Raw genomic sequence first — 22805 nt, forward strand, 5'->3', positions numbered from 1 at the left:
TACCCCTAAGAAGTTCTATGCGCAAATCACAATAGCAACTCACAAGAACCCAATTACCAAATTTTCAGAGCATTAAATCTAACAAAAATAATCACAGCAAAAGAAGGCAAGCACACTTGCAATTGCAGCTCACAAGAACACAATTACCAACCTCCCTTGAGAGCATAAAAACTTAAAATCCCAGCAAAAGAAGCCATGCACACTTGCAAATTGACAACTCAAAAAGCCTCCTACAATCTAAAGAATCTGGATAAAATCAAAACCTTACTTCATATGCAACATTACTCTTGTGATCTTTCACGGCAAATGCGAGTCATGTTTGCCACCACCAACAGTAATTACAATTGCAACAACAAAGTCGTATTCAATTAAATGCCAATATGCACGAGCTGAGGAAGAGCCAAATATACATATCCTTGGATCAACTATGAATACATGTAAGCACCATTTCTGCTGATACACCTCAACTCTTACCATCAATTTTAAATAATAATATAAGGCAACAAAAGATGAAACAACAAACTCAAACTCCAGGCTTCTCTTGACAAGGACATCCATCTTCCATTTACACGGGAATCAAGATACAGTTCGTCCATAACACACACAAGCAAGATAGAGATTCTTTGCCCATTTCTCCTGCACATAAACCCAAAGTCAAGGTAGTCAGATCTACGACCGCTCATCCAAATAAACAAATAAATAAATGAAACCACTTATCCATCCAAATGTTCTTTGGCGAACGCTTTTTGGATTTTAATAAATTTTAGCTGAACCTCTGAACGATTCTGCCCAAATTACAGGCAACCAAATATAAGGAAATACAAACACAGGAACATTGATGTTAGAACAGCTATCTTCCCCTAAATTATGATGTGAATAAAGCCGTTATTTTTCCCAGTACTGATCCCAATTCAAATACAAGAGTGCAATTCAAATCCAGTTATTTACAAGTATCACACCACTGAAACCCCATTAGGGCTAAGGTTTAGCCCTAATGGGCCACAACTAAGACCAAAAGAATAACATCAAAATCAGAAAGCAGTACCTGAGAAGATAAAACCTCACTGACCACTAAAGAACTTACTAGACACAATCATGCAAATAAATCTATTTTCTTTTGAGGAATATTAAAAAAAGAAGTCCAGTGAGAAAATATTATTGGACAGCAACCCCCCAACACATGGATCCACAATCCCACAAATCATAAATTGTACCGGGTAATTACCTTAACATGTGTGCTTGGAAACTGAGACGTACGTAAAGTCTCCTGAGTTTCATCGCCAGGTCTGCGCCTGGGTACACTCAGGATTAGAGCAGCTTGATCCAGAGTAGCAGCAGTTGATGTAATTCGATAACCACTATCCCAACGTTTATGTATGCCCTCGCTTGGATAAAGAAAATCAAGTTCCACGACCTGTGAATCCAATGACAAATTAGAGAGGGGAAAAGAGACTTTAAACAAAATTTAAAAAATAAACTGTAACGACCCATCAAATTTAAGATAAATGAACTAATAAATTTAAATTTGATAATAATGGCATTACAATTAAGCATTTTTTACATAGGCCCAGGTGCGTTGGCTTGACCAAAGAAAATATAATTAATGTTATTAATTATTACAAAAATAGTAATAATAATTTAATGGGTCCCAGCTAGTATTTTGATATGTTAGATCATTGGAAACCAATTATAGTCTTGAGTTGGAATTTATATGAAAAAATAAAAAATAATTAATAGCCGGATGACACTTTTTTTTGTTTTTTTTCCTTCGTTGGTACTCACACACACATGCCTCCATTGAGGCTTGAACTCCTGACCTCCCTTTAGAAAATAGGGGTCTAGTACCGCTAGGCCACTGGCCTGTTGGTTGTCGGATGACACTTGTCTAGTTTGTCAAGGATAAATGGTTAATACACACACACACACACACACACACACGCGGGGGAAAAGCAACCTTCACAGTAAATCAAGAATAACATTACAACAATATCACTTCATCTTGAACAAACTCAATTAAGAGGCCTGCGATGCAAGTTCAACCTCCTAATACTTCCCCCCTCATGCCAAAATCCACTCACTCTACCTTCAAAATTTGGGACAACCTTTACTCATAAAAAAAAAAAAAATTAAAAAATTAAAAATCAGGACAACCTTCCTCATCTAGAGCTAGTAGTATCATTCTTCTGTCTTTCTTCACTTTCTCTCTTACAAGTAACAGCCAACTTTCTCTGCCTCCCTGCATCTTCCATCAAACCAAACCCCCAAAGGCTACCACCACTTGCCCAACACCGCTTTACCACCATTTGACATCACCAACTCCAATTTTTTTGGCAAAACAAATCGACAAACATAACACTCACATCTCACTAATTATTAAATCCAGTCAATGACAACACCACCATAGCTATTAAAATCCTAAAATTTTACAATCCAAAAAAATTGAACCAATCCTGATGCCAATCATGCCATGGAAAATACCAGAAGGATATAATTTTAACACTATTAATTTAATCCAGTCAACGACAATACCACCATAGCTATTAAAATCCTACAATTTTACAATCCAATTTTTTTGGCAAAACAAATCAACAAACATAACACTCACATCTCACTATTATTTAATCCGGTCAATGACAACACCACCATAGCTATTAAAATCCTAAAATTTTACAATCCAAAAAAATTGAACCAATCCTGATGCCAATCATGCCATGGAAAATACCAGAAGGATATAATTTTAACACTTAATTTAATCCAGTCAACGACAATACCACCATAGCTATTAAAATCCTACAATTTTACAATCGAAAAATACTGAACCAATCCTGATGCCATGAAAAATCCCAAAAGGGTATAATTTTAACAGAGTCCTATAGGATTGAAAGAATCGTGGGATCCTGATTTGATTCGATTTTGATTCTACCAATTCTATTATATAGACTTAGAATGTTACTTTTTTTGTTTCTTGTTGATAAATCAGGATCCAAGAGCCAAAATTTATTGTTAATCTAAGATCAAGACCAACTTAGACGTCCTACAGATGATACTGATGTCGAGAGTATCTTCTCATTTTGATTCAACAGCTGTTCTTTTAAGTCAGCTATAAAATAAACTGATTTAGGCAAATTTCATTTTTCTTTTCCTTCTTTTTTGAGTAGTATGATGACATCCAATACAGACATAACAGACACAAAATTGCGAAGATCACGCAGAATATCCGGCACTAAATCACACAATTAAATTACAGGTAAATGACATTGGTATGACTCCCATTTGACCTAATTTGATCTTGGTTGGGCTCATAATTAAGTTTTACAAAAATGTTTATAGACAATGGCTTTTCAAAACTTCCAAACAAATTGCTTTTCAAAACTTAAGTTTTAAACGTTTTTCGAAACTGGATTTATAGTGTGCATCAATCAATTTACTATTTTCAATGAGCAATTGAGCATCAACTGAATGGTCAGTCTATCGAAAGTGTTGCAGGTGAAATTTCTTTTAAAACCAGAATGTATCCATTGAATAGTCGAACGATTGAAAGGTTTCCAGTATCCTTTGACCGAAGGCTCAAACTTGACAGACCGATATTTTTGGACACACTCAAAATACAATTCTACAAGATTTCAACTGCCTAAAACATATAGGACTCCTACATACGCTGTAAATATATGGTTATAGCCAGTCCAGGGATGAGGAAAATATCTCTAATCATCTATAGAGTCCAAGAGAGAAAAAACTGTTTTATTCAATCCAGGGTTTCCATAGACCATTCTATGTGTGATTGAATATTCGTCGAGGAAAAGATCATCAGTCTGATCGTATTCAACCAACCAAAATCAGAGCATAAATCATGGGGGCAGGTTCGTGAAGAGCAGGTGCTGTAAACAAGCGAACGGACAACCTAGAGAGTTTTGAGGGATAGTTTGGCTTCATCTGTGTCAAATCTGAGTTCAAGGCTGAGTGAACTGGTAACCCAATTGTAATCTCTTTCTCAATAATGGATTGTGTCTGACTTGACTAGGTCCCGTGATTATTTTTTCTTTATGATTTTTTCACATAAAAATCTTGTGTCTAGGCTCTTCACTACTCTTTATTACTTTTTGTTTACTCTTTATTTGTGACTTGACTGATTGAGATTTAATCATAATTGAAAAATCAAACTTCACAAATAACTAACTGGAATATAAGAATGATTTAACGGATTTTCAAAAAGTTAGTAGCAGAAAAAATATCCATAAGACATCAGGCCTCGGTAAAGGTCTAGCACACTCCCAGCATCCTCGGAAGAGTAGCTCTAGTTTATCAAAATATAATTTTTTTTTTTCCAACTACGTTAAAAAATTTCATACATTGTATGATAAAAAATGATGATCCATGAATATTATAATTCATCATCATCATCCTTGCCTTTATCCCATATGGATGGGGTACAGCCACCATGAAAATTTATAATTGTTTATTTTAAATCAAATATTATAATGTGTTACCGTAGTTATTTCTATATGATTAAACTTTTATGGGAGGCTGTCAAATACTGGATCCAGTGTTAATTGCCAGTAAATAAGTGTGTTCCAGTGGGATTTTGGGAATCGTGTGTAAGTTATAACGAGAAGGCCTATATGTTAAATGGGACTTCTTGATTTACATTATGGGGAGGTTGGGCTTTGTTAAGCAATTAGATGGTTTCATTTATACATTTTAACTGTAAAACTTTCGGTCCTGGTGAGTGGATCTCCAACAGGGTTCTTCAGTAGCTCCCCAGGATTGAGACAAGGAGATACATTGTCCTCTTTCTTGTTCATTATTGTGATGGAAGCTTTCTGAAGTATGAGAAGGAGGGAAGCTCTTGTTACATTCAAGGGTTTGAGGTGCGTCGAGAGGCAAGCACTCAACTAGAAGTATCCCATCTTCTATTTGCAGACTGATACTATTGTATTTTGTGATGCAGTAGAAGATGAATTGAGGTTCTTGAGATTTGTGTTGATTTGCTTCCAAACAGTGTCAAGACTAAAGATCAATATTGGAAAGATTGATATTGTGGTAGTGGAAGAGGTTGATTATATTCTCGTCACTCTTGTGCTAGCAAATATTTTGGGGTGAAATGTTGGAACTTTTGCCATGAAATATTACGGCCTTCCTTTGGGAATCTCATCAAGGGTTTCTTCTGCCTTGGAACCAGTGGGTGAGAAGTTTGATAAAAAGCTTGCTTGATAGAAAAACTAGTCTCTCTCAAAAGGCGGTTGGCACTCTTATTAAACTAGTCACTCTTATTAAAGCTTTGATTTGCATACACTTGTTTGCAAATTCATTCTACCATCTTCATACATATTGTTTATTTTATTTTTCATGATTTCAGTAAACATGTAAATATAATTAAATCTTGAATTATGAATGCATGCTTATAGTTGAATTCACAAAAAATATATGTTTTATGGAAATTTAAAGCATATACTCTTTATTTATTAGTTATTTTATAATTGATAATTTTGGATTTTGGTTTTGTAATTAGAAAGTATGAATTTTCAAAACTTTAAATAAAAACAACTTAGTTTTGAAAAAACTTACATTTTTCATGGTCTACTTGGAAATCATGAAATTCAAATATATAATGGAAAAATTCCAATCTAGTACCACCTAGGTATTAGGATGGGTTCCACGATCCCGAAAATAAAAAAATATAGCTAAATGCTTGAATAACCAAGTGTCTATTCTGCGAGATGCACAACAATCTCATGGAGTTCTTAAGAGGGATGCCTATAGCAGATATTTCCAAGAACTCATGTCACATGTATAGAATTGGTTTAATGGTTAAAAGCAATGACATTAAAAGGATTGCATGGTTTTGCAAGGTTTGTTTTGAAACATCGAACAAAAGAATCCCTTTTAAAAGCTATCTACAATAAGGATTATTTTCTCCAACTTAAGACTGAAAAACCTAGTTTTACAAAAACTTGTGTGAATTTGGATGGAATGATTTTCTACTAGGTTGTGAATCTAACTCCCAATCTTAGTCACACAATTCGTCCAAAGAGGCCCCGCTCTCAAGCTCCACACGCGAATTTGCAATTTGGGAGCGAATTCGCACAAAATCCGCGAATTCAATTTTTGCAATTCGCGAATTTGTTTTCCTAATTCGCGATTTCCATACGAATTCACTTTATACAGCTAATTACCATATATGCATTTATTAATTACCATATTACTCAAAATATACATTAATTACTTAAACTCCACGTGTGCCCTAACTGTATGGCATTGCTATACTACCACATATATATATATATATATATATATATATATATATATACATGTTTGAAAATATACCACTAAAAAACTTCCCAATTTGAGAATATTACAAATAAATCACACATCTATTAGTGTGATATAAATTCTTCCCAAGTGGAATAAATAATAATGAATATATTTGCATATGGATTTAAATAAATAAAAAATATATATAAAATATATGTGTCATGACCTGATATAATTTTATTTAGACCTAACGTACAGTCACTCCCGCTTTCAAAAACTTTAGACTTTGACGCTTTCGCGCTCTAGCACTTGCTCCCACTCTATGTGACCATGCTCCCAACATTATTCAGATATTTCGAGCAAGCATCAACCATAACTAAGAAGGAGATCACAATGCTTGAGGATATAGTTTCTCAGTATTTTTCTGATAACATTTTGGAAAATCTAGTTGACTAGTTGGTATAAACCTCTCAATCGTCGGATAAGGTTATTATTTCAAACATATCAGATTCAGGGTCAGAGATGGCAGGGACATTCGCTTTTGGGATAATATTTTGTGTGGGGATCATCTGGGCTTGCACTCACCAAACTCTTTCGGATTGTTGTGGATAGGCATGCCATGGTAGCTAACTATTATCGGCTTGATAGCAGGAGGGCAACCTGGGATGTTTGCTTTCTGATGCATTTGCAAGATTGGGAGGTGCAGTATGTCATTGGGTTCAGGAGGTTGATTCCAGTATGTCTTCTCAGCGGCACGCCTTCCCTTGGAAGGTGGTTTGTCATAGGAAGGCCCCCCCTTAAGATGGCTTCCTTTGCTTTGACAGCCATTCTGGGGAACATCCAGAGGACGTTTTTTTATTTGCATTCACGCCTTTTGGAAAGAGGCACTAAATTAAGTTCTTGTTTAGGTGAAGGAAGTATGACCGCTTTAACAATAGTTTAAGACTAAATCGGGAGAAGTTTCGGCTTATATTCAAAAAAGAACCGTACCAGACTTCCGGAAGCTACTCACGAAACTCTTCAAGCAATGATCTCCATTGTGCAAGAGGGATAAAAAAAACGGTTGATCATCTTCTGTTGCACTGCCCTGTGGCTAGGGATAGTTGGAGCTAGCTTTTGGCTTTGTTTGGGATACAATGGGTCATGCCTCGGTCTACGCTCGACATGATTAAGGCTTAGAGAGGTTTTACACTGGATTCTCGGGCTCATGACACTTGGAGTGTGGCGCCCTTGTGTGTTTGGTGGTCTTTGTGGAGGGTCAAAATAGGAGATCCTTTGATGTAGAGGAAGCTCCTATTGGGGTGCCAAAACTCTCCATTATTTGTTCTCTTTTTTGGTGGTCTTTGTACAGGGTATATTGCTTCTGCATTAAATCTCGGAAGGCCGTGCATCAGAAGAAGCATGAAACTGGCAGCAGACACTTAATGCAAATAATGTACCCAGTCCATTCCTCCCAGCCTCCTCCATTACAAAGAACCAACACTAGGTAGTTGCCATATTTATTTCTATTCTTGTTCCTTGTCATGATCCTTTCTTTTCCAAATTAGACTAATCACCAGCTCTTTAGAGCCATTACACCAAGATGGCCCAAACCAAGAAATCACAGCTTCCTCATTCACCCAGATTGAAATACAGAGAACTATCCAAAGTTGATTCTTAAAAGTGATCAGTCTTCAGTTTTTTTCTTTTTTAGGGTTAAGTCAGCCATCAAGTTCTGCAGAAACAGTTTTCAAAGGGCACTGACAAAAAGCATTTTTCTTCTTAGTTTCAATTTACCAGCTTTCAGAAACGTGTGTGCGTGTGTGTATTCTTTGAGTTCCATTTCTCAGCTTTCAGAAACAACAATATATATATATATATATATATATATATATATATAAAATGGCACAAGAAAATTCCTTAAACATTTGGAAAGGAAAAACATAAAACAGAGAATGATGAGAGTAAGTGAGAATAGGACAAAGGGCCGAACCTGATCACTAAAGCCAGCATTGCGAGACATGACAACACCCCATCGGCTACCAGCAGTTGCCATGGAGGTCACATGAAAACCTTCTCTCCACTTCTTGTTTATCCACTTGAAGGGGAAAGATTCACTCACCTTATAAGATTGTTGCGTGTATGGGGTGCCTGCAGAAATTTGGTCATATTTTTTAAGCTTAGTGCCTGAGTTTATCAACATAAAATGGATACAACCAAGCAAATATTGATCCCTTATAAGGAGAGGGTCTGCACGTGAGTACACTGAAAAATACCAGAACCATCTTAACTAAAGGATATACAGCATATCAACTGCAAGGCTAGCTTCAATATTAAGAAGGGACTGCCGAATTAAAATAAAAAATGACTAGCTTCAATTTTTAGAGAGGGGAGAGCCAGATTAAAAAAAATACATTTGTAATAAAATTAAGAAGATAAACTGGCTCAATCAAGTAACAGTTAGTCAAACATCTCACAAATGCACAATAAAAAGCAACTTCTTATGAAAATTAACAGGTTTCATTCTGTTGTATTCTTAATAGATAAATTCTACCAACTCATAAGTATACATAAACTTTTTCTCCGATTAGAGAGAACTGAAATGAGATTATTCAACATGGAACCTTGTATTGTTTTGAGTGTACGACAAGATTCGATGAATTAAAATACAGCATTGAAGCACCCCCGACATTATCTTTGTCCTAGTTTTTGAAAATGTTGGTGCTTATGTACAGTAAAAGATGTGTTCATGAAATAACCAATTAAAACCATGCAACGAGGAACTACCGGAGGCATATCTAAACATTAGCATACAAAAGCATATGGAAGCATAAAATTTAAGTGCGTATCCAGGATACCATGCTGATTTGGAAAGCATGTGCCCCACAATCTAAAAGAACACTTAGTTCACGTGCTTTTAAAAGCATAAAAAGAAAACGCAACACCATTATAATGGTATTCCTCTCTGAAATTTTGAAAGAATAATTAAATTCTTTATTATTCCTTCAAAACAGCATTTATCCCTCCATAAATCCTATAAACTACAAAATACAGAGAACAAACCTTTGGACATCACCACAAGAGAGCTTCCATTGGTGGCACCAGCAATGGATGTGATGTAAAAATTCTTTTCCCATTGCTCCATGATCCATTCCTGTAATGTGAGCAGTAGATATGTTACCCTTTTATTCTGTTCTGAGATAATTCTAGGCAACAAAGTCAATATGGAACAAAGAGTTCACCTTGTGTAAGAAGAAAGGTGACAGCTCATAAACTTGGCTTGTGAAATTAGTTCCGGCATCCATAATAAGTGCCCATAAGTTGGAACAAGATGCCACACAACTAATAAGTAGACCGTCTGCATTACCTTTCTCCACATGTTGTCCTAATCTTGCTTCTGCCACATTATAATGGTACCTAATAACAAAGCCATTGAGAGGGTCAATAGACAACATAATGATGAAATGACTGGCAATGAATGGATTAAAACTATCATCGCTAATATGCGTATTTATATATTAAAGCAAGCAAGGGCCCTTCCACAGGGAGGCAGTAGCACTTAACAGGAAAAGAACAAACCGATTCTCAACCTGAAGTCACGAAATCAAAAAGAGGTGCTTCAGGCTTTACCTGCACGAGGACTGATCCATTCTAACCAGTCAGCCACTAAAGATCCACAATTTATCAATTATGGACCTTGGCTATGTTGGGAACTAGAACTCAAATCTATTCAGGAAATAAATGTAATAGGATGCCTGCGTCCACAATAAATAAAATTACTTTACGACTAGTTCAAAAGTTAGAACAATCGATATCCAAGTATTAGTAAATGACTAATGGGGGAAAAAATCTCTTCAGCTAGGGCTGTAAGCAGGACTGAGCAGCTCGAGATTGGCTAATTCACGGGTAGACTATATAGGGCATAGTTCAGATAACCAGACACTCAGCTAAGCCAAGCTCTTTTGACAATCCTATATAGGGCATAGTTCAATAGCTCCTTTCAGCATCAGATATGTAGACTATATCAAACAGAACTTCGAGCAATAAAGAAACAAAAAACTAGCATATACATGAGGTTATTGTGCTAGTAGATGAACACATGTTGACAATAGAAGGCTAGAGATAATTTGTTAGAGGAATGGCAATGGAAGAGATGCAGTTCCAAATGGAGTACAAATGAGGGAAAAAAATTGATGGTCAATGCAACAAGAAGAATGACTACACCAACAAGGAGTAATACGGTTCAAATAGAATGAAACATAAGACAAAGAAGACCCAAATAAGTCATGTGTGGACTTAGAGCAGAAATACATGTTGGTTGTGATTTGAAGGATTCATGGCCCCAAATAGAGTGAAATGATGAACAATTATGTGTAGCCAAACCATCAATTGTGGGCTTAAGGCATTCGTTTAACACATAAGAACCAACATTACCTCATCTTACAACCTAATAAGATCAATTTCACAAAAAATACAAAAACATAAAACAATGCCCCCCTCATCATAAGACCCCTGACATAAAGAATAACCCTCTTAGGTGAAGGAATGAGCACTTGGAAGTTGATCACAAGATTTCCCTATCATCTATTACGAATAACCAACAGAATTACCATCAAATGTACAAGGTTGCAACCAATAACTATAAGTATCAATGGATTACCAATCCTTGATGCAACTTTATAAATTTCAGATCAATCAAGTATTTGAAACTTCAAATCCAGAGAAAAAGACCCTCACTTACTGAATTAAACTAAAAGAACCTGGTAACTATTCTTAATTAAAATTGAGCTATCTACAGTCCTCTCAAGGAAAATAAAAAGAATAAAAAATAAATAAGATTTTAAAGGCAGAGCATAAAACAAATTACAAGAAGCAAAGGAATTGTGGGGATGGGGAGGAAATCATAATGTATAGTGAAGCTATAAAGCCATCTGAGAGTTATACAGCAAAGCAAACTCTGATCTGAGAAAAAATTGTGTTTAGCATATTTGTCAACAACTCCTCATAAAATTATTTTAATAGCAAAGTGATAATATATTAACCAGGTCATAGTAAAACAACAAATAATAAATAAGAAATTCAACCAGAAAAAATTAAGAAACATTCAGATCCTGCCAACGCAATATAAAAAGTATGATTTTAAAAAGGGAATAAAAAGCTAGTTAAACATCCATGATGCACCATGTGATTTATTTTCAAAATTTCAACTAAATTCAGCCAGCAATATTAACAGTAAATCATTAAATTTAATCCCACCGATAGCCTTTCACAGTGTTTTGACATAATAGTGTAAAATATGAATAAAACAAATAAATCTCAACTACTCTGGGAGAGGGGAGGGGGTATTATACAAAACTACCTCTGTTTCATGGGTAGCCTGGCATTGTAAACTGAAATCCACTGCGTAGCAGGAACTCCTAGCCGAACCTTTTTCTTAGGCAGCCCATTATCTTCCTCTTCAATATTCAATCTACCACGTTTTTGGCCAACTTGACAAATAATCTACCAAAAATTACACAATCAAAATCCCTAAATCTCTAACAAGCATCTAACAAAGAAGCTAAGAAAATGAATGCACAAATCTCCCATTCCTACCTTTTGAGCACCATCAGTATTTATAGGCCTAATAGCAGGATTTTGTCCAATCAGACCCTCAAACAGTGATATTAGCTTGGAATAGTTGGGCTCTTCATCAAATTTCATGTTCACCACAACCTCAAGAAATTGTCTAAGAGGTGCAGGGCAGAAGCAGCACATTGTTTCAGGAGATGTTGCCATCTTTTTCTTGCAAACTAAGAATGATTTATTATCACCCTAACAAATAGAAAGAAAAAAAATATATACATGTGCATAAGAGGAACTCAATACTTTATCAATAAAGCAATTCCAGCAAAAGTAATATCGGTCTAGAAAACAAGTACAGTAATTACAGGTAATACCTGATACCCTTGCCATGGTAGCCTGCCTCGGTGAAGAAAAATTAGCGTATATGCAAGAGATTCCAGATCATCTCTTCTACTGGCAGTTCTTCCCAAATGAGCATGCACGCTAGCATATCGAACAGTTCCTCTGAAAATTATGCACAAGAGGCATCAAGATGACAGAAGCATAAAAATAAAAACTCACAAACCATAGTTCAAAAATACACAGTAAAAATTCACCTGAACATATCAGGACGTTGATCATATTCAACATGCCCATTGCTGCTGTCTCTCCACTTCGTCGCTGCAACTCATTTATCAACAACACAATAAGAAGCAATACAGTATACAAACAGAGGAGGTTATTAAAGAATGAACAAAATTCACCCACCTAATCCCAGGTCAACAAGAAACAACTTTTTCTCTTGGGCTGTAGATGGCTGGCCAAGTAAAAAGTTTTCTGGCTTTATATCTCCATGCACATAACTGGTATCAGTAACAGAAATAGTGTGAAACAGAAGTCATAAAAAATAAATTAATGGACGAATAGATCACCGTGACCTTATCAATAGCTCGCGCAAGAAATTGAGGAAGCCTCTAATAAAAATTAAAAAGTAAAAGAAAATACAAAAAATTGATGTCATACCCCCTGGAGTGCATCTTCTCCAGGATTGACAAAGATTCAACTGCAATACAAGCTACCATTTCAGAGGACATCCTGCGAACGGAATAGATAAATGCAACAACTCAGATATCTAAGTTCCAGCAAGCTTTGTGTGAACAAGAACAAATAAAAAAGAGAAAGATCTATTTTCCATTCGAAGAATAAAAGATGAACCATCTTCCTTTAGTGAAACATAAGCTATCTCATGTGACAGGTGTAAACACCAAGCACATGGGTGGTATGATATGTATGTGTGTGTGTGTGCGTGTGTGTGTGTGTGCATATATACATTGAATAAATATAAATATAAATGGCAAAAAAAGTCATAAAAGTAATCCTACCCACGCCCATCCCCTAGAGAAGAAAAACTGAAAAATACACATTAGAAAGATGATAACAAATCATATTCAACACATCAAGATGCAAAAAGAAAATTCTAGTGCAATTGTTCACAGAGTAGGAAAACCATCTGCGACACATACACTGAAATTACAATGCAGTAAAGAGTAAACACAACTTAATACCTAAAGGTTATACATTGAATAAATATAAGGGGAAAAAAAGTCATAAAAGTAATCCTACCCACCCCCACCACCTAGAGAAAAGAAAAAGTGAACAATACACATTAGAAAGATGATAACAAATCATATTCAACACATCTACTTACAATGCAGTAAACACAACTTAATACCTAAAGGTTATACGTTGAGGTTATACGTTGAATAAATACAAGGGGAAAAAAAAGAGTCATAAAAGTAATCCTACCCACCCCCACCCCTAGAGAAAATAAAAAATGAAAAATACACGTTAGAAAGATGATAACAAATCATATTCAAAACATCTAAATGCAAAAGGACATTGCAGTACAATTGTTAACTGAGTAAGAAAGCACACATAGACAGTGAAAGTTCAATGCAGTAAACACAACTTGATACCTAAAGGTTGGGATAAGCAACATTAACCCTGCAAAGGTGGGAAAAGCATCAAAACTCTTTTTTGCAACTTTATATCTACTAAAATAACAAGAAGTGGCATTACCATCAATCGCAAAGTTCCTTTGCAAGTACAGAGCAGTCCCATTGACATGCTATTGGTACAATATGAAACTAAGTACTAAATCAGAAAGCTAAAATCCCTTAATGAATAATTTTAGTTTATATGAGCAATTCTTCTCACATGAGGAAACATTTTAAATGCCAAAAGTTATAAAGGCAAATGTACTAAGCAGTTTTATGAGGTTCTTTTAGCTGTAAGCAGCTAGGCGCATGCCAAAGATTGAGTATGTTATCCTAAGAAATCTTACTGGCATATATATTTCATTCATACCAAATCAACATCTGCAAGTGATTATTGATTGCTTCACAAAAATTCCAAGGATTCTTGAAATTACAAAAATTTCTGAAGAGAAGAATTAAAACTAGAAAACAAAAATACCACCAAAGGCTGTAGCCTAGTGGTACTTCCTCACCTTCCAAAGTAGGTCGGGGGTTCAAGTCCCCATGAGGGCAAGTGGGTGTGTTTCTTCCTAGGGAAGGGGGGGGTGGGTGTCGACTACAAAACAAAGTCCCATTCTACAAATCATGTCCAGAAAAGAAGAAAGTAAAATGAAAAAGGAATTTTACTAGGCGATACAGAACATGGAGAATTTGATTTTATCCATCTCAATTGTTATATGTGATCGTCTTAGGATCCACATATCATTGTAATGATTAATTTAGTTTTTCAAAATTAAGAAAAATCCACAATCGATATGCTGTCACACTAATTAAGAAATCCAAGGAGCGTAACCCTAGATATAGAGTTAGTGCAAGCCAATCTAGACCTAGAGGGAGAAGGGGGGTGAATAGGTATTAACAATTAACGAACTTGAACCGAATTTCAAATTTCAATTATCATAACTAAATAAAATTAGTTATCAATCAATAAACATGTAAAAATTGGTTGAGTGCAGAAATATAGAGCATAAAATTATCCACATAACCACCAATTTTACGTGCAAAATACCCCAAAGTGAAAAATCATGGGACTTCATCCAAGTAGATCATATCCACTTTCACAATAAAGGTATACACACTAGGTTAACTACATTCCTAAATCCTAGAATATCGTAGTTGTCTCAGACCCAGACTCAAGCCAAATGACCCAACTCAATCTCTGCTAATGTCAATCAACAAACTCACTCCTCATGCAGTCTACTCTCTAACGTGTGCTCAATCTCCAATGACTGGTAACGTCCGATTCGTTATTTATTGCGTGGAACTTGATGTGGGGTTGAAATCCTTGAAGCTCTAGAAATTGTATGTTTCAATACTCGCTCATGAAAATTAACATCTATATACATGGATGATGAATGAAAGAAACAGTATTCTAGCAATTGGATGGCCAGGATGCAATCCCAAATTGCCTTACAAATATATGAGGATCAATAATGCTCCCCATGCTTGTACACAGGTATTCTCTTGGCATAGGTTCCCTGGTCTCATCTATAGACCTTAAAGGCTGAAGAAGAATAAAGTTAATAGAGTTCAAATCAGATTTGGAAACTGCTTTTTTTCGTAAATTTCGATCGATGGAATTGGAGCCTAGATCAGTAAGTTTTAATCAATGCTTGGATCAATCAAACACCCATTTCTAGTTCTAATAAGATTCCATTTTGCAAAACAGTTTCATAAATTCCAAAAACCGTTTTACAAATCAAAACATGTAATCTTATCAGCGGCTCAAAGCACACTAACCCTTTGTTTGGAACAAATTCTATTGGGATTTAGAATTAGATTGGAAAAGGAATTCTATTTCACGTTTGGAATAAACTAGAATTTGTAAAATGGAATTTGAAAAGAAATAAATAGTGTACATTTTTAAGATTAGACAACCGAAAGATGAGAAAGAAGTTTGCACGATGACATATGGAAAAGCGGTTTTGTAAAAGGGTATTTTGGTAAGCTAAACAGTTAGTTATCAAATCCTGTCAAATTCCCTCAATTTTCCAGGATTTGTCTACGTTATAATGTTTCCCATGAAATTCCATCAATTCCCAACCCTTTTAAAATCCCACCCATTCCAAACATGTGAAATCCCTTTTCAAATTTAATTCTGGTGAAATCCTCTCATTCCAAACACAGCGTAAGTCACCAAAGGTCCCTTGGAGTCTAAGCGTAAGGTACAAGATCCCAATTCTATTTATTTGGTACATCTATTTGTTCTGATCTATCTAAGATAATCGAAAGGCAACTCTCTCTCTTATGGTTCTAATTCCTAAATTTCTTCATAATTCTAAAATGAATTCCAGACTTCCAGTACCCATCGCAAGAATCAAATCAATGAATAGATATAGTATGGGCACGTATTAGTAAAATATAGTAATCCTTTTTCAGCATTACGAAGAAGTAATTAACTTATCAAAAAAATATATATTACAAAGCAGTGATTGATTAAGCCTTTGGAGTTCTTCTTGCCATTGGTAACTTCTTTGAATTTCGAAAATAGTAAACCTCACTGATTTTTAATGCTTGAACCATGAGGCACAAGCAAAACAAGGAAATCGCATTTTCAGCAAACTTAACAACTAGATACATGCACTCATGCAGTAAGTAATTGAGAACTATAAAAAAATAATAATAAAAAAAAAAAAAAAAGCCAAATAAATAACGCGAGCGAGCATGCACGCGGGAGAGAAAGATTTAAAGAAGGAAAGTACAAAAAAAAAAATGCTGGATTATAAAGATTTTATAAAGAGGGAGCACTGAAAAAAATGAAGAAAATCACAGAAATTTGAAGAAGAAGAAAAATAAAAAATAGAAAAGAAATGATGGGTTATAGAGATTTTATAAAGGGGAAGTATTAGGGGTCCCAATTTGAAGAAGAAGAGAAGAAGAAAAAGAAAATGGAGGCAGATGTATAGCTTTGTGGTCACCGGTCACAGACGATGAGCCTTCGAAGTGGTCATTAGTCACCAATCACTTAATTGAGTTTGTAAAGCCGAGCAGCTGGTTGAGTCCATCGAAGACGTGTTTTAATGAAGAGAATGAACTTAAACTTATATAGGAAGGCCTATATGATATTGGTGAAGGAGCACCAAAGTATTTTACACTAGCAGCAATCAAATGAACGAAAAAAATAATAAATAATAAAATATAAACTTAGCAAAAATAACCAAAAACGATGTTGTGTGCACCATTCTTCCAAAGCTTTGTAATGGCAACACGTCTACACATATCCTAGGCACAAAACGGGCACCTTCCACAACACTGCATGCAACTTAAAAACCCTAACATGTTTAATATGAATTTTTTTTATAAGTAAGATTGTATAAGAGAGCTATAAAAGGAACCCAAAAAATCAACTAACTCCCCTAAGGATTTACAGTATCTCCCAAAGACCGAACAAAAAAGAGAGCAAATGATAGAGAATTTCAGAACCCCGAAAGAGGATTGCTCTCCGTCAATATGAATGAATGCATATTAACCCTAAATTGGGAATGCACAATATTAATAGTTTGAATCTACTTTTTTGTCCTTGTTGAAGTTCACATTCTCCGATTTGCCCTTGAACAGAGGTAAACCAACTGCTAGCTTAACTAACTTCTAAAACATAACCCAAAAAGTTAAAAATCAAGATTACAGACTTCATTTTGTACGAAATTTGCCAACCAAAGTCCTATAGACCTAACAAACATATATTTAAATCTCACAAAAGGGCAACAATAATTATCTATTTTATAGGTTAACCTCATTAAATGTAACACTAATTCGACTAGTCCATAAATGGAAATTTTCTTATTTTCTTTTTCCTCTTTTTGGGATGAGGGGAGAGGAGTAAGATGCTTATATTCCACTACTGACCTCAGTTTAATAGATTCTATCTATCTATACACAAAATATATATATATGGTGACAGGCATGTCTTTACCAGTGGTAGAAGGAAAATCACACTCGCCATCAAGCTGTTTGCTAAAAATCCATCTATAAGAACTGATGCATATATATGAGAGTCTGAGAGAAACCCACTTGGTCAGTGTTGGCTAATATAACTATATAACGTGACATGGCAGAATAACTCTAAAATAGTAGAATATGCATATATCAGCTTCATCTCCAGGCAAGCCGTTAAGTGTTAGCCTAGAAATTCTAATATAATGTCCTTCACTAACCAGTCTACAACAAACTAAAGTATAAAGTAACAAAATACAATCAGAATCTTGAACATTCTAAAGACGGACAAAATTTCATACATTCACACCCTGTTCAATGCACACGTCATAACGTAGCCTGCATGTCATCGCGTAGCCTATTGCACACATGTCATAGCGTAGCATATTGAATTCACAAAGATGGTACACTTACGACTGTCCTGAAGAATTCCATACATCCCATAAGCTAGGTCCTAGCATGTCCATAACCTACAAAGCATGGATCAAAGTTAGATTATTACATAATAGTTGATGCATAAACATGTATAGGGTAGTATATCACACCATAACATAATAGTCTCCTTGCTTTCCTTTGAAGTGTACTCTAGGCACTCCATGACTGCCACCAAGTGTGCTGTACAAACAAAACCCATGACAAATTCTAATCACTAGAAATCACTCCCATTATGAACACATAAATGTACAAAAAGAAATTCTTGTCCATACTTGTACACCTGCCACTCATATGGGGGACCATAGTTACAGCCTTTGCTAGTTCTGTGCTCAAATTTCAGAGCTACCTAGTGTCAACACAACAAACCGAAGTTAATTCATAACAGAACTTCCACATAATTTATATAAATTATCAGCATTCATAACAAACAGAAAGAAAACAATTGATATATACAAACAAATACTTCAGTATGATTTCAGAAAATGTTACCTCCACTGCACCAGGACCAGTCGCGCGATCATTTCCACCCGAAATACAACGACCCACAAACACCTGACCAAATCCACCTTTACCTAGCTTCCTCTCAATCTTATAAAGTGGTGAACCTCCTACTTGAACCTAGATATCAACCCAAAACAAAAACAAAAACAAATGAAGACAACTTTCATAATCTATACAACTCATTGAATATTTGAAAAATCAGGCATCCATTTACAATTGGAAAAACCTGTGGAATTACAAAAGGGATCATCAAAACTAAATGAACAATACTTTTAGAAGTAACAAGATGTGCACAATTAATGCATGGAATTACATATCATATAAACCTTGTGGACTATAAGCTCACATAAAAGGGCCATTGCGGCATTACTCAGCATTAGATTCAACTATACAGGACGCTAAACAGACATAAAACAATGTGACTGCTGGGAGACTTGGACTGGTCATGCTTGGTTTACACACGCACACATCCATGCCCACTGACACACAAATACAAGTTTATAAACTCCATTATATCGATTATAATTTAGTTAGTGATTTTAAGACAAGAAAGACAATCACGAACATGAAAACAAAATTTGTTTGACCATGTAAACAAATTTATTTCCATGAATGTTTGTAATCACAAAAGGACATCACAATTTCCATATAACCAAACTTTTTGAGTGTAATATTGTAACAATCCATTAAAAATGACAACCAAGTGTATCAAATCTACATACACACACAAATATTATGCTTACCTTCTCAGGGAAAGGGGCTGTGTTCCCTTCTTCTTCCTGTCCAGTGATCTTATTAGCACTCAATCCACCACTATCATCCCCCATCGTACGCTTCTTCCTAACCTCACCTTTTCCGCTTTTTGCCAAAAACCCTCCTTTATCTCCTTCTTCAACCTTCTTATCCTCAGAAATCACAATCACCGGTTCTTCTTTCCGATTCTTCTTCTTCGCTGCTGCTGCCGCCTCCAATCGCGTCCGCCGCTGCGGCAACGCCTCCTCTCCAGATGCTTTTGCTTCCGCAGCTTTTGCTTCTCTTGCTTTGGCCGCACGAGTCTTGACGTAATTCCCAACCAATTGCGCCGATTTCTTCCCTGGCCGCTGGTCTACTACCGGAGCACGGCCTCGGCGTACTCCACTGCGCAGCTCCGGCATTCTCTACCCATACAATAAACAGAATACCCAGCTGAATCGACCATTATCGTCTTCAACGAATCTCTGAAACCCTAAACATTGCTGAAGAATGCGAATCGGTGCACCAATTTGGAAAACCTAACAAAATCAAAACACATGCTTGTTGAACTGAAGTTAGTAACAGTATGATCGATGAATTTGAAAAACAATTTTGTTGTTTAAAATCGGGTGTGTGTCTTAGGGTTTGTGAGTACATATACTATATATAGATATAGATGGATGTATATACAGTGTATTACATAGAATGGAAAATGTCGTAAGCGTACCACTTGTGCGAGAGAGATAGAGGGGAGGGGGGAAAGGTGTATAATGTTTCTCTTCTTCAACTTTTAGGTTTTTTTCTTCCTTTTATAAATTTCTTGAAAATGTTTGATGCCTGACCGACTCAACTATTTTGCCCCAAATCCCAAAATCTATTGATTTGGGATTGACCAATAGATGATAATCTTTTATGTTTGGTACATGTAATGTACTCTTCTTTTCAATGTTAACTAATTATTTTTCATTCACAATTTTTTTTTTTCCCTCCCCTTGACAATAAACTTGCAACTGAACAAATAATAGCACACTTAATTTTTTCAAGTATGGATAATATGTTGTACTATGTTGATGAATTATGGGGGAAAATCCTATTTGACATAATATAATAATAATACAATATAATGTAATATATATATATATATATATATCACAGAATTTGATTATATAATGTAATATATAAGGTTTTTATATATGTAGGTATTGTCCATCTCTTTTGGCATTAAATTTATTTAACAAAACAAAAAATACTACTCTTATCAAATTAGTTTATTAAATCGAATATCATAAATACCCCTAAAGCCTGATTCATTCATACAATAATTCACCATATTACTTAATGGATTTGGACAGGATCAAATATAAATTTTACTAAAAAGAATTATAGTATATTTTTTCCCTTCCTTTTTGATTAGTTATATTCAAAATTGAGATATGTTGAATTAAGTGCATCTCATAACATAATTTGGATATCAATTAAGACATAAATGAAATTTTAAGCGTACAAGAAATAAAATAAAAATAAAAATAGTTCAATTTAAAATCAGCACATAAATTTTAAGTTTTTACTATTTGGATATATATGTATGTGCAAAAAATAATGCTTAATTTTCATCAAAATATCTTTTGAGCTCTCAAAATATTCAGTATTTAAGTAATTCATTAATAAATGTGTAATTTTTTTGTTAAAAATAATGACAAAATAAAAGAAAATATTTTTAAAAGTAAAAAAAAAATAAAAACATTGGATAAAAATTGTAAATATAAAATGTATTATTATGTTTATGTCTGCCTAGAGATTGGATTTTTATTTGAATTCGATATGATAACTCAAATGGGGATTAAAATAGGGTAGTGATATTGGCTCTCCACCAATTTCTTGTGGCACTCCCCTCTTAAATTTTTTTAGAATAAAGTTAAAAAAAAAAAAAAAAAAGTTACTAAACCACACAATATATTTTTTAGTTTCATATTTACCCTTTTCTATTAACCTAAAATTCCTCATCTTCCCCGTCTCGCACACATTCTCTCTCCTATCTTTTTCGGACACCACGCACCAGGAATATTGATGGTTGGTCAATAAATATATATTGCAAGTGCTTGCCTCGCAAGTAACATATGGCCGCCTATGTTGGAAGGTGTTTTAAAATTTATGTTTAGTTTTATAAAGGAATTTAAAATATACTTTAAATATATTTGCTCCCTATTTTATAACGCAACCAACAAGTTGTCTGCCTAGTTGGTAATGTTGGTAAATATATATGTTTCATGTAGCATTTAAGATATAACAAATCTTATACTAATATGTTATGAGATAATTAACAATATGCTAAGAAATCATTAATTAAATATGCAACTCTATAATTAATTAAATATGTAAAATAAAATAATAATAATAAATAAAGAATCTGGACCGAGGCTAGTATTTGATACTATATCCTTAAGACAGATTCGACTCGTTATGATACTTATGGACTCAATAGCGTCTATTTCCCATGATACAACGGTTTACATCCACCAGTAGCAGCACTACAAACTCGTGGATACGGCGAACCTTCTCCGTGTAATACTCTCTCCGACTCAAAAATGCATCTATATTATATAAATGCTGAATTGAATGCAATCCGAACTAAATGGTTCGAACCAATCTTAATATGGCTCGATGAAATTGGATTAGGGTCTAAGTGGTTCGGACCACTTAACCTATGGTTTGAACCCACTTGGGTTGGGTTCAAGTGTAGAGAGCGAGATAGAAGAAAATGAAAATGAATGATTTGCAAATGATCCAAAGGGGGTATTTATAGGCAACAATGTGCCTTTTCGAATTGGGTGTGTCTCTTCATCATTGGACACAACCATTTATATGTGTCTTTTCACTGGACACATCCACCCCAATTAGTTGCAATGGTTCACATAGTGTCTGTTTACCAATAGACACATCCACTCCAATAGGTTGCAATGGTTCATATGGTGTCTATTCACCAATAGACACATTCACTCCAATAAGTTACAATGGTTCACATGAATAGTTATGTCTGTTGGTTTTAAGTTGCAACCCTTTATAAACAGATGCAACTCTTTGAAAAATAGATGGAACCCTTTAGAAATAGATATAATCCTTTAAAAAAAAAAAACTAACTTTTAATTTAAATTCAAATACTAACCACCCATTTAAATAAGCTCAGCCTAAAATTTAAGGCCCAATCCAAGATTCCATTTAGTAAAAAAAATAATTAGACTTTACAATTAGGCCCAAGCCCAAATTTGGCTTATTTAAATTTCAATTAGTTTCAACATTTTTTCCATGTGGGACAAACACTTCCCACATTTTGCATACCCATTTAGGCTTATCAAAACACCACACTTTGGAGCTAATTTCTCATTCACCCGGAAA

The 22805-nt window shown here is 34.9% G+C and overlaps 1 protein-coding gene across 1 annotated transcript; it reads right to left on the minus strand.

Annotated features, from left to right (window-relative positions):
* Positions 1–251: 251 nt before the first annotated feature.
* Positions 252–20292, minus strand: LOC132311284 (casein kinase 1-like protein HD16). The gene is made up of 17 exons (XM_059809131.1): positions 20140–20292; positions 19424–19951; positions 18669–18797; positions 18452–18525; positions 18290–18359; positions 18159–18214; positions 12799–12870; positions 12544–12638; positions 12393–12456; positions 12171–12300; positions 11827–12045; positions 11591–11733; positions 9474–9648; positions 9295–9385; positions 8225–8382; positions 1226–1414; positions 252–636 (listed from the first exon to the last, which is right to left on the minus strand). Exons 2-17 carry the CDS (start codon positions 19832–19834, stop codon positions 577–579), a joined length of 2136 nt encoding a protein of 711 aa, XP_059665114.1. The 5' UTR covers positions 19835–19951; positions 20140–20292; the 3' UTR covers positions 252–576.
* Positions 20293–22805: the final 2513 nt, after the last annotated feature.

This window comes from Cornus florida, unplaced genomic scaffold (assembly GCF_030987335.1).
Source record: "Cornus florida cultivar Cherokee Brave unplaced genomic scaffold, ASM3098733v1 CherokeeBrave_3.0.0_Hap2_Chr06, whole genome shotgun sequence".
Classification (NCBI taxonomy): Eukaryota; Viridiplantae; Streptophyta; class Magnoliopsida; order Cornales; family Cornaceae; genus Cornus; species Cornus florida.